This window comes from Pollicipes pollicipes, unplaced genomic scaffold, assembly GCF_011947565.3.
Source record: "Pollicipes pollicipes isolate AB1234 unplaced genomic scaffold, Ppol_2.1 Scaffold_7231;HRSCAF=8579_pilon_pilon_pilon, whole genome shotgun sequence".
Classification (NCBI taxonomy): domain Eukaryota; kingdom Metazoa; phylum Arthropoda; class Thecostraca; order Pollicipedomorpha; family Pollicipedidae; genus Pollicipes; species Pollicipes pollicipes.
The window spans coordinates 28,176,142-28,186,650 of record NW_023597034.1 but is presented as its reverse complement, the minus strand read 5'-3'; the positions used below and the strand labels follow the sequence as shown (position 1 = coordinate 28,186,650).

Below are 10,509 nucleotides of genomic sequence, written 5' to 3'. Positions count from 1 at the left end.
GAGGTCCCGATTTAAGGGTTCGAAGGAATCCATGGTTGGCCGGAGGGCGTGTCCAAGGGCCTTGGCCCGCATGCTTGTGCACTTCAATTCAACCAGAGCGCCCTTGGCGTTGATCGAGATCTCTTGAGACGATAAGCGCCGGTATGTCGGTCAGACACCACCAGTACCGCTCAGGCGGCTCCGTGTCGCCGTCGGCCGGAGGGCCCATTGCCCAAGCAGGGACAGCGAAACTTTGCCGGGGTGTTCTCGGTTACTCAGGGCCCTTCACGTTGGTCTCGGTCGCCTACCGGCACACTCGCCATGTTCTCATGAGCCCTCGTCATTGGTCTAGGGCCCTTCCAATTCTCTGTCACCTGCATAGGGCCCTACGGTCTGGTTGGGTCCCATCCGTCGACCTGCTCGGGCGCATTGCATTGTTTGGGGGCCCTGCGGGTTGGGTTTTAGAATTTGAATATAGGGCCCTGCGCTCCTGTCGGGAGCCATCGCTAGCCTGCTCGGGTACACTTGACCCTTCGGGTCCTCCACACTGAGTCTCAGGTACTTCTTACTTGCAATGGCGGGCCCTACGCTCTTGCCGGTGGCCCCATCTGATCTGTTTGGGCACACTCGATGGTTCGGTGGCCCTCTACATTGGATCTTGGATACTCTTGGGTACTCTCTGTTGCCTGCTTTGGCGCATTCGATGTTGTGGGGTCCTCTATATTGTGTGGTGAATATTTCTTACTGAAGCGGAAGGTCCTGCGCTCTTGTCGAGATGTCATCCCTTCTCGGGCACACTCGATCGTTCGGAGCGCTCCACATTATGTGTTGGGTACTTCTTCGTTGAATGGATGCCCCTATGTTCTTGTCGGATCCCATCTATTAAGCTGCTCGTGGCGAATCCGCTGGGGGGGGGGGGGCACAAAGCCATGCCCCTTGTGCCACGAATGGAACCACAGACTCCAAAATTACCCATAACCGGCCGGACACACACAGTATTTTTTAACACAAAAATACAACAAAATTGGACTATTTGGGTCTCCAGACGACCAAGAACAGTTGCAAGCAAAAGTTAATAGCCCATCAGCAGGCAAACTTAATTCTTCGCTGATTGGGAGGTTGGTGACTGGGGGCAATTTTGAGGCTCATTACATTCATAGGCGTTACGTTGTTGCCGGGGCCCCATATGTTCACTTGCCGAGTTAATCCGATCGATAAAAAGCCTTTTACGTTGCCTTGATTTCTCTGCATTTTCTCGTAGGGCCCTACGCTGCTGTTGGGGTAATATCTGGTAATATGCGTGGACACCCTTGATCGATCAGGGTCCTCCGCCGATTCCCCTCATTCGCCCGAAAGGCTTTATAAGCTTTTGGCCCCATATGCTGGGATACTCTCAGTTGCTCATGAGCCTTTCATGTTAGTCTCTGGTTATTTTCACTTGCTCGGTGGGCCTTGTGCTGTTGTTGTTGTTTTATTATTTTTTTTCTTAATTTTTTTTAAACATTTGATCCGAACCCTTTGAATGGATGGATTTCAGGGATCAGAGCTCACGCTAAGCAGTGCTTGTTGTGTGAGCCCTGACCCCTACCATCCGATCGCGCAATTCCATGTCAACGGCAGAATTTTGTGGCGAAAGCTTAACATGCCGCAATGCTCGGCACGGTCCGTCCTGCCCACTGACGTCAACTGACCTTTAGCGCGACCGCTGCCACCGGCCGCAGGCCATACCTGTCAAGGGCAAATAGCGAGCGCTCCTAAAGCGACTCGAACCCACCCCGCCACGGGTGGGTGGATCGGAAGGCAGGCGCTCTAACCAACTGAGCTACCGGGACGGACTATTGAGCTACCGGGACGGACTTCTGCCCATATAAGGCAAGACACCGAGCAATTCGATGCTCAGGGGCTCTCCACAGCGATGTGGGGCTCTCCATTTTATCTCGTTTGCGGGCGACCCTTCGCCCCTATCGGAGCCCCTTCTATTAATCTGGCCGGGGCACTCTTGATGGATTAGGGACGTTAATTTATGCACACGGGTCTTGGGAAATTTTCCTTTCCTAAAAGGTCCCAGTGCCCTGGCCGGGGTCCCATATATCAGCCTGCCGGGGCTTTCCCGATCGTTCAGGGGCCTGCCATGTTGGCCTTGATGTTGTAGTCTTAGGGCAGCAGTTAGATATGCACCGATGAATTTTTATGCACATTTGTCGAACATGATTTTACGTGTCGTCGACAGCATCTTATGCCATTTTCCGTTTGTTACTGAACTTGTGGCACCTATTATACTTGTGCATGAAATTCTCCATATGCTTTAAATGCTAGAATGTTTTGTACTCCTTCATGACAGATAAGCAAAAAGTCTGCATTTGTCTTTAGTCATCAGCTGACCACGTCGCCCAGCCAATTAGGCGTGAAAAGCCTAAGAATCAAGTTTATGCCTGATTTTGATGTACTTAGCAGCCAACTTTAGTTTATTTTGCCATCTTTTCCGAAAAAACTCAGCCTCAAAACGACAAAATTCAGGAAGATCTGGAAAAATGAATAAGCTCCTTGTACATGCATACGAGGCACTCCTAGTTTTCTTTTTTCATTTAATCGTAAGGCGATGATTTTTGGAGGAAGTCCCAAATTGTAAAGTGGGGGGCGCAAGATTGCGCGCCTCCTTCTTGACGAAACCCTGGATCCACCCCTGGTTACACGAGTCACGTAACGTAGCGTAACGTGACAACACTAACTAGATGCAGCTAACCTAGCCTAAGCCACCCTGCCTCTACTACCCTACCCCTACCCCTACCCCTACCCCTACCCCTACTCCTACCCCTACTTGTTATGATGTCCTACTCCCTGTTTCTTTGTTGCCTTTCCGCATATAATTCCCTGACCGCCCGTCGCTGTCCATTTAATTGCCCTGTTTACATGGGCAGCTAGTAACAAAGGAGAAGACTCGGAGAGCCGCCGGCGCGGGAACGAACGCGCCGGCGGGACGGTCTGTGTGGAGTGCCTGTGACGCGTGTCAAATACAGAAGTGACTATGGACGTACTGAGTGTACCACTGAGCCGGGAGCGAGACGCCAGAACAGCAGAACTTACATCTATAACCCCGACTACTACCGTCTTGTCATTACTGCACACACTGACTCTGGTTTTCTTAACTCAGCGGATTCAGCGTTTCGACTAGGCACGCGGCCTTGGTGGCCATGATGGCGTGTACAGGATGCCGCGATTCCTGAAATATTTCATCAGGCCAGACAGCACCTATTTCCTGTGATCGTGTTCTATGGCAACCCTGATAGCGCTCAATGTTCTTTTAGAGATATCACTCACGATTCGAAAACGGAGGGAAAACATTAGTGGCTGCGGTGGTTGCCAACAAGTGCGCCACCCTCTCGCAAATGTATCATGTTGAAAGGTGGGACGCTCCCTTTGAGACCTAAACCCGTCTAGTCTCTGAGTTGCTTGCCCGATAGTATGTGCAGACTTTTTCGGGCTTTTTCAAGGTCACACAGGCATCCAGAGCGCCATAAAAACGTCATTCAAATTCTGCCATTCCATCAGCCATGCAACGACTGAGGCCAAGAAAAATATTAATGTCAAGTCGTTCATACCTGGTGTTCGTGAGCACGATTCCCAGACAGCCGTCAATTGGCTCTCAGTCAATGTTTTGCCAGGCTACGAATGATATAATCAAACAATGACGTATGAGGGGGCAATTTACCAAAACGATAAATTGCGTTACCCGTAGCTGTCCCTCCCGCTTCAAAGTGTACCAATGATTTAGTGATTTTTTTCAACATATCTGATGCTTGCTTCAAAGTCTTCAAACGTGGAACATTCTCTTTACAGAAGGCTCTCTGGTGAAAATCCCAATTCCCAATCACTAGATCAGAGGCGCAGCCGAGAGAGGGGGCCAATGGGTCCCATCCCCTAGCCCCAGATTTTTCGTTTCTTCACCATACTCGGCTCTCTACAGAGAAGTAAAAGTCAGCGTGATGAGTATTCACTGGGCTCCTGGCCCTTGCCTGTGAAAATCCCGGCTGTGCCCCTGCATCTAAATGCATTATAGTCTCATCTTACAGTCCATAGCAATAGAGCACTATACAACCATGCCAACGGGCGCCTGCATAACGGTTTTTCCATGCATTGAGCAATATGCAGCACAGTGGTAGTCAAGCAGGGAGGGGAGGGGCCCTTATGCCAGCAGTTCTTCCTTTCCGGCTTTGTTGTTTTCTGACAAAATGTCATAGTCGGTGTGACATGTTCTCACTTTCTCACATCACTCAGTTTCTCAAATTTTCCTCCAAAGACAGATGAATGCACTCTATTTCAGTAGTTTTCCGCCATAGATCGGATAGCCAGTGACGTGCTTGTTCTGAATGAAGGACGGAGCTCAGTGGGAAGAAATCGCGCCAATTATAACTTTTTATCAGAAGACAACTAAGTTGAGAAGGAAAACTGCGCACCTAAGACCCCCCCCCCCCCCTTTGACTTCCCCTATGCTCCACGGTAATTAATCCGCGGGGAAACCGCAATGCAAGCGCTCGATAGCATGACTGTATAGTGCTCTGTTGTCATGGACTGTATGTCAAGACCCCACCCGCGGGCCTCTCACTCGGATGTGCCCCTGATCCATTGATTGGGGAAGGTGATTTTCACTGGAGAGTCGTCTTTAACGGGAATGTCCCATATTTGAATATATTGAACCAGGCGTTAGATATGATGAAATACACTCACTTAAAATTATAATTATACTTGTAAGACGGGACCAGACGGAATTTTACAACAAAAGGCTCCCTGTTCCGAACAGCCCAAAGTGCCGGCGGCACTTTGGGCCGCTGGGCAACATATTGCCCCTCCTTTTTCAGACGCCCCAAACAATACAAATCGCGGGCCCGGCTTTGTTCCTCCTCGGAAAATGGGCCCCCAGGACTGAAGCCGACACAGAGCTTACTTTTGGGTGTCGATGGTCATTGACCGAACTAGATACCTGCATTGTCCCGGGGGATCTCAACCGATGCAAAGGTTCATCTCTCTGACCCTTGAAGTGACGGCTTTAAGGACTGGGATCTTGAATGTTACCTACAGCCAGGCCTTCGGGCTTTCAGCCTTCCAAGTGGGCCTTTGACCGCCAGCCTCGGGAGGGGGTATTTTAGGTCATTCTTTGAACCTCCCCGAACGCTGCCCTGGTCGATTCGGGGACATTTGCCAACACATGGCCCACTGTTACCCCCTGTGGACTCCTGACCAACCCGCGGCCCTCATTGACTCACGGTCTCAACCAATGCAAATCACTGGCCTTTGCTTTGTGGTTGCTTAGGAAATTGATCCTCAGGTCTAACCTGACGCGGGACCGACTGTTAAGTAATGATGCTGCCTGACCGACGAAGGGGACCTCATCGACTCAGGGGGTCCCCAGTCGACGAAGAGAAGCCACCTGGTTGGCATTTGAGAGTTCGGTACTGCGAGTCGGGCCAGGAGGAGGGAACACATGCCCCAGTTTCCTCCTTACTGCCTTCATCGCTGCCCAGGCAACAGCGTAGGGGTCTCGGAGGACCTAATGCAAAAAATAAATGGCAACTTGGAAGGCTCCTTACCAATCCGACCAACCCGGTAAGTGGATGTAAAGGACCCCTAGCAAGAGCGGACTCTGGATAGCGTAGTCTTAAATTTCCATCACCACCCTTTTCAATAAGCAAAAAAATAATTTTGTTTTTCATATAACGTCCACGTTTGCTGGCGACTGTTTTGGTCGCCTGGAGGCCCAAAGATGTCCGATTTTGTTACGCTATGTACTGAAAAATGTTTCCGTTCTGTTGGCTTTGGCCCCCTACAGAGCCTATGGCTTGGGACCACAAGAAGGACTAGGTTGCCGTGGCCTCCTCTCTGGATCCTCCACGAGATACATGCGATCCCGTACGAATTTGTCAACTGTTTGACAGCGATGTTGTGGTTTTGTGACGTCACCATACAATCAGCTGGAAGTGTTGGTGAACTTCACCACATGCAGCAGACAGCTGCGACACCGGTCCATGCGCCTGGGGCGACCATGTGACAGGGGGTTTGTAACGTTTGTGAGTGACTGTTGTGGGTGGGAACGCCATTTATTGATATATGATAGGACATAGAGCAATAGGAAGGTGTTTTAGGAATTCAAAATGTCTGGCACATGTGTTAATAATAATATTGTACATCTTGCGCGCTAGATTTAGCTGATCCGGGCCGTTTTACTGAACGCTAGGCTACTCCGGTGGAAACCTGATGGAAACCCTGCCCTCAATTAATGTACATTATCATCAGAATGCTGACGATGCCCTTGATCTTCTCATTTTGGCCTAATTTTATACATTTGACAGATTTCTAGAGTTGTAAGAAATCTGCCAATGAGGTGGGATATGAATATATGATCTTCACTTCAAAGAAGACCTATGTTGACTGGAGGGCCTTCATATGATTGTGCTGTTAGCTGTCACAAGCACTTCCTGCATTGCCACTGTGTGAAGGTCTGGTGCTTGTAGCATCACCACCATGAGCACATATAAACCTGTATTCCAAAATGGAATGTGGATCTTACTTCATGTGTATAACATGATCATCAAGAAATTTGATGATCACAGGCAGTGCATGTAAGGGGTAAGGCATCCATGGGTACCTGACCTAATACCCTGTGGCACAACCCCATGCCCAGGACTTGAGGTAAAGGTGACTTGATTCCTGTGCCAGCATTCTGATTCCTGCGTAGGGTATGGTAAGTTCAGTATTGCATAGTAGGCATTATGTTTTTAGTGGCTTATCTTTTTTTAATATGGTGGTTTGACTTCTGCTCTTTTTGTGTCTCTTCATTATTTAAAATTTGTCCCCATGAAAGATAATAAGAAAACACATCTAGTATGTGCTCTGACTGACACCAGGACCAGAAAGTTTTTGCTGTGCATGATGCACAACAAATATTTTCAGCCCTTTTGATCATCCAATGTGGACCCCAGGAAGAGTGAACCCATCTGCAATGGCTTGTACAAATTTGACCTTCATCTTGACATATTTGTGTGTGATGTGCATCTTGATTAAGAAATGCATGAGCCAGACAAAGACATGCTTAGAAATTAATGAATGAGATGAACTTGATTAAATAAGTCAGCTCTCTGTTGGGTATACCTGGCTCCAAACAATATTGTTCCCTGTGTTGCCTTCTTCTTCAAGAACATGGTTTTGTTCAGCGATGTGACTTTCATCTTTTTTATCATCTGATCTCTTGCCTGATGGCTGGTGTATGTGATTATGTGGTGACACAATTCCATTTTCAGAACCTTGGTGCTGAATGCTCCCAGCTTGAAGTGGGGCCATGGAAGACTTTGCTCAAAGGTGGTGTCAGTACCATTTTGAGTACCTGCTCCACAACCCAGACACTTTTGTTTCACAACCTCACCAGCATAGCTTCATGCCTGCACCTTATCCACCCACCACCTCTGTCTCTACCGTGGACGTGTGTCCTCGCCTGTACAATTATATTCCTCCCGCGAACGACTCCGCGTCCAGTCTGGCCGCCAAAGACTCCAGCCGTGAGGACTCCCACGCAGAGACCACTCCTCGTGAGGACGCCGGCGCGGAGGAGCCAGCGCCGGACGCGGCGGCACGGGCCGGTTACCTGAGGATGCTGTTGGCCACCGAGACTCACAGACGCGAGCGAGAGCGGTGTCGACGCGCCGAGCAGGCGCCGGTGCCGTTGCAGCTGGGCGCCGAAACGGAGCGGCGCCGGCGCGACCAGATGCTCCGGCTGTACGGCGTCGGTGCCGAGCGCGTGGCGGCGCTCGAGAGTCGCGTGCAGCTGGAGTTTGGCCGCGTCACGGAAGCGCACCGGCCGCCTCTCTGGCCCAACATTCCGCTCTGGATACGGTTCGGTTAGCGTCTGATTGTGGTGGCTTGGAGGGACAGTCGATTCGTGAACAGCTTGTTTTCTATCACGGGGTGAGCAATGGGCTCTTCCAGCCGGCGTCACACGAGGCCGGCTCTGTTTGCAATGCAGTTTGGAAGATGCGAGACTGCGTTGGAAGTGCTCTGTTAAGTAACTGCATGAGACTGCGTCGGAAATGCCTGTGTTTAGTAGACATATGATGCCGCGTCGTAAGTGCCTGTGTTATGCGCTCATCAGCGTTGGCTGCAGGCCTGTGTTTTACACTCATCAGCGTTGGCTGCAGGCTTGTGTTATGCGCTCAGCAGCATTGGCTGCGGGCCTGTGTCATGCACTCATCAGCGTTGGCTGCAGGCCCGTGTTATGCGGTTAGCAGCGTTGGCTGCAGGCTTGTGTTATACGCTCAGCATCGTTGGCTTCAGGCCTGTGTTGTGTTCATTATCGGTGGCTACAGGCCTGTGTTAAACGCCCATCAGTGTCGGCTGCAGGTCCGTGTCATGCGTTCATCAGCGTTAGCTGCAGGCCTGAGTTATGCGCTCAGCAGCGTTAGCTGCGGGCCTGTGTTATGCGCTCATTAGTGTCGGCTGCGAGCCGTCACGCGTTACTCGGGCTGATGACGCATGGCGGCAGCACCATTGCGGTGGTCTGCCGGCCTTCCTGTTGTCAGTGAGGCTTTGCTAGACTGAGACTGTCCCAGGGCCGACCCTCGTTGGCCTGGTCCGTTCAGATGACTGACCTTAGGCTGCTGAGGAATTGGCCGTCTGTTACGACTGAACGATGACCCATGTCACTTATTGTTAGATAAGACACGTCTGATTTGGTTGGTAATGCTGTGTTCTCAAAATCCTTATGGCTAGCACAAAATTTCGATTTGAGGGTAGTCGCCCCCGCGGGAGAAATGTGACGACTTCATGCCCACCGCTATCAAAGTAATAATTTTCACTGGCTTTGCTGTCTTCGATGTGTCTCTTCTCTGGTGTTTATAATACGCCGTTCCGTCAAATCATTGCGTGTTAAATGCCAAGGAAGCCTGCAACACTTTATTTGGGGAAAATGATTTACAAACAAAGGATATTACCACACGAACCAACGATATCTTGCGCTGTGGCTTTGATCTCTCCCCTAGCATAGCCACCTAACACAGCCCCAGCGCACGGCAGGAGAGCGAAGGTGATGTGTTGGGGGAACATTAATAGGCACAGTTCATCCAGCGTACTTTCGGATGGATTCTCGCTAGCACCGTGTTGTAGTTGCGTGTTTTGGAATCCTGAGAGACTTACTAACACAGAAACGTGCTTCGGCTCTGACGAATTTGAGGTACGATTTTGCGCAACAAAATCTGAGTTCAGGGAAGTTCTGCATCAAATTTACACACGCGTGTTGTCTTCAGTTACAGATTAACTGCATTCTGCGAATCACCAGCCCCTGTCCCGAGCCACGCCCAACACAAGCGGAAGGGGGGGGGGGGCACAGTGCATGTTTACAGCCCGCGAATGTCAATCAAAGCAGCACAGGTCCCATGTCATAAACATTCGCCGCGCTCTTGAAAAGAAACTGCCGGATCAGCAACGTGCTAGCCCTGGGGAACGCAGCCCAAGAAAATGATGTTTCGACAGATTCTCCGCCGGTCCGATGACACTGAGTGGATAAATGAACGCTATTTGGTACAAACAAGCCAAAGCTTAACGCTGAAGCAACATGAAGACACAATGAAGAGATCAATCTCGATTATTTGCGAGTCCAAATTACGCTGTCAACATCTTGCCACATAACTACACTTCTTTCTGTAGTGGCATCCCCCGTGCATAACCTAGTCCGCAACAACCACAGCTGTCGCGACTGCCGTCTGCGTTACACCTACCGTCGCCATGGTGATTGCATAATCCGCTGAGGGCCGTGTCAGCTGTTACGGAATAGAGGTGCCAGTTGTGTGGTGTTTTAACCCGCACGTGGCAGGACTGCGGGCTTAGAAGAGGCACCTGTGCTGAGGGAACGTCAGCACGAATGAACATTTATAATTGGCACAGCGAGCGGCTAAGGCCATTTTGTCAGTAAGTGCATTCGTTGAAGTTTGAGGCGGTGCGTCATGTTAGACCATATGGTAGCCTGTCTCCCAAAGCCAAAGTGCGCTTCGAAAAGAGTCAGTGTGCTAAGCGTCATATAAATGTGCTGACTGATGTCATGTGCTCACTGGTCCACATGTCGACTGATGTCACGTGCTCTCTAATGCCATATGCTTACTGACCCATGTGCTGACTGGTGCCGTGCTGACCCACGTGCCGACCGATGTCATGCACTCGCTGACTCACGTGCCGATCGATGCCATGTGCTCACTGACCGACGTGCTGACTGGTGTCAGGCGCACCGGTGGAGCCGCGTGGTGTGGCAAGACATCGAGGGGCCTACAGAGATTTCGTTCTCAGGCAGGATGGGAAAATGCACGTTTGTCTCCTGATTAAGGAGTGCAGCTTGTTCATTCAAAGGGAGTCAGTTTGGAATGAAACGATGCTTACTGGCAGATGATTGAAGATTAGCTGTTGGTTATTAGTTGGAGCAGCATACTTAATTTCTACCTTTTGTTGAAACGTTCCGACTGGCTCACTACGATTTTTTAAAATTTGGATTTCAGGCTA

At 50.3% G+C, this 10,509-nt stretch overlaps 1 protein-coding gene across 3 annotated transcripts; it reads left to right on the top strand.

The window, feature by feature from the left end:
- The first annotated feature begins 5,979 nt into the window (after window positions 1–5,979).
- Window positions 5,980–8,468, top strand: LOC119110492 (gem-associated protein 8). 3 transcript variants are annotated; one of them, XM_037234335.1, is made up of 2 exons: window positions 5,980–6,041; window positions 7,272–8,468. In XM_037234335.1, the coding sequence occupies exon 2, from the start codon at window positions 7,310–7,312 to the stop codon at window positions 7,868–7,870; it is 561 nt and encodes a 186-aa protein (XP_037090230.1). In that variant the 5' UTR covers window positions 5,980–6,041; window positions 7,272–7,309; the 3' UTR covers window positions 7,871–8,468. The 3 variants fall into 3 exon arrangements, with proteins under 3 accessions (XP_037090230.1, XP_037090232.1, XP_037090231.1); XM_037234337.1 differs by having other exon boundaries at window positions 5,988–6,028; XM_037234336.1 differs by lacking the exon at window positions 5,980–6,041 and adding an exon at window positions 6,367–6,715.
- Window positions 8,469–10,509: the final 2,041 nt, after the last annotated feature.

Excerpts from the sequence above, each read along its gene's own strand:
- LOC119110492 (XM_037234335.1), top strand. The coding sequence starts at position 7,310 with ATGGAAGACTTTGCTCAAAGGTGGTGTCAGTACCATTTTGAGTACCTG.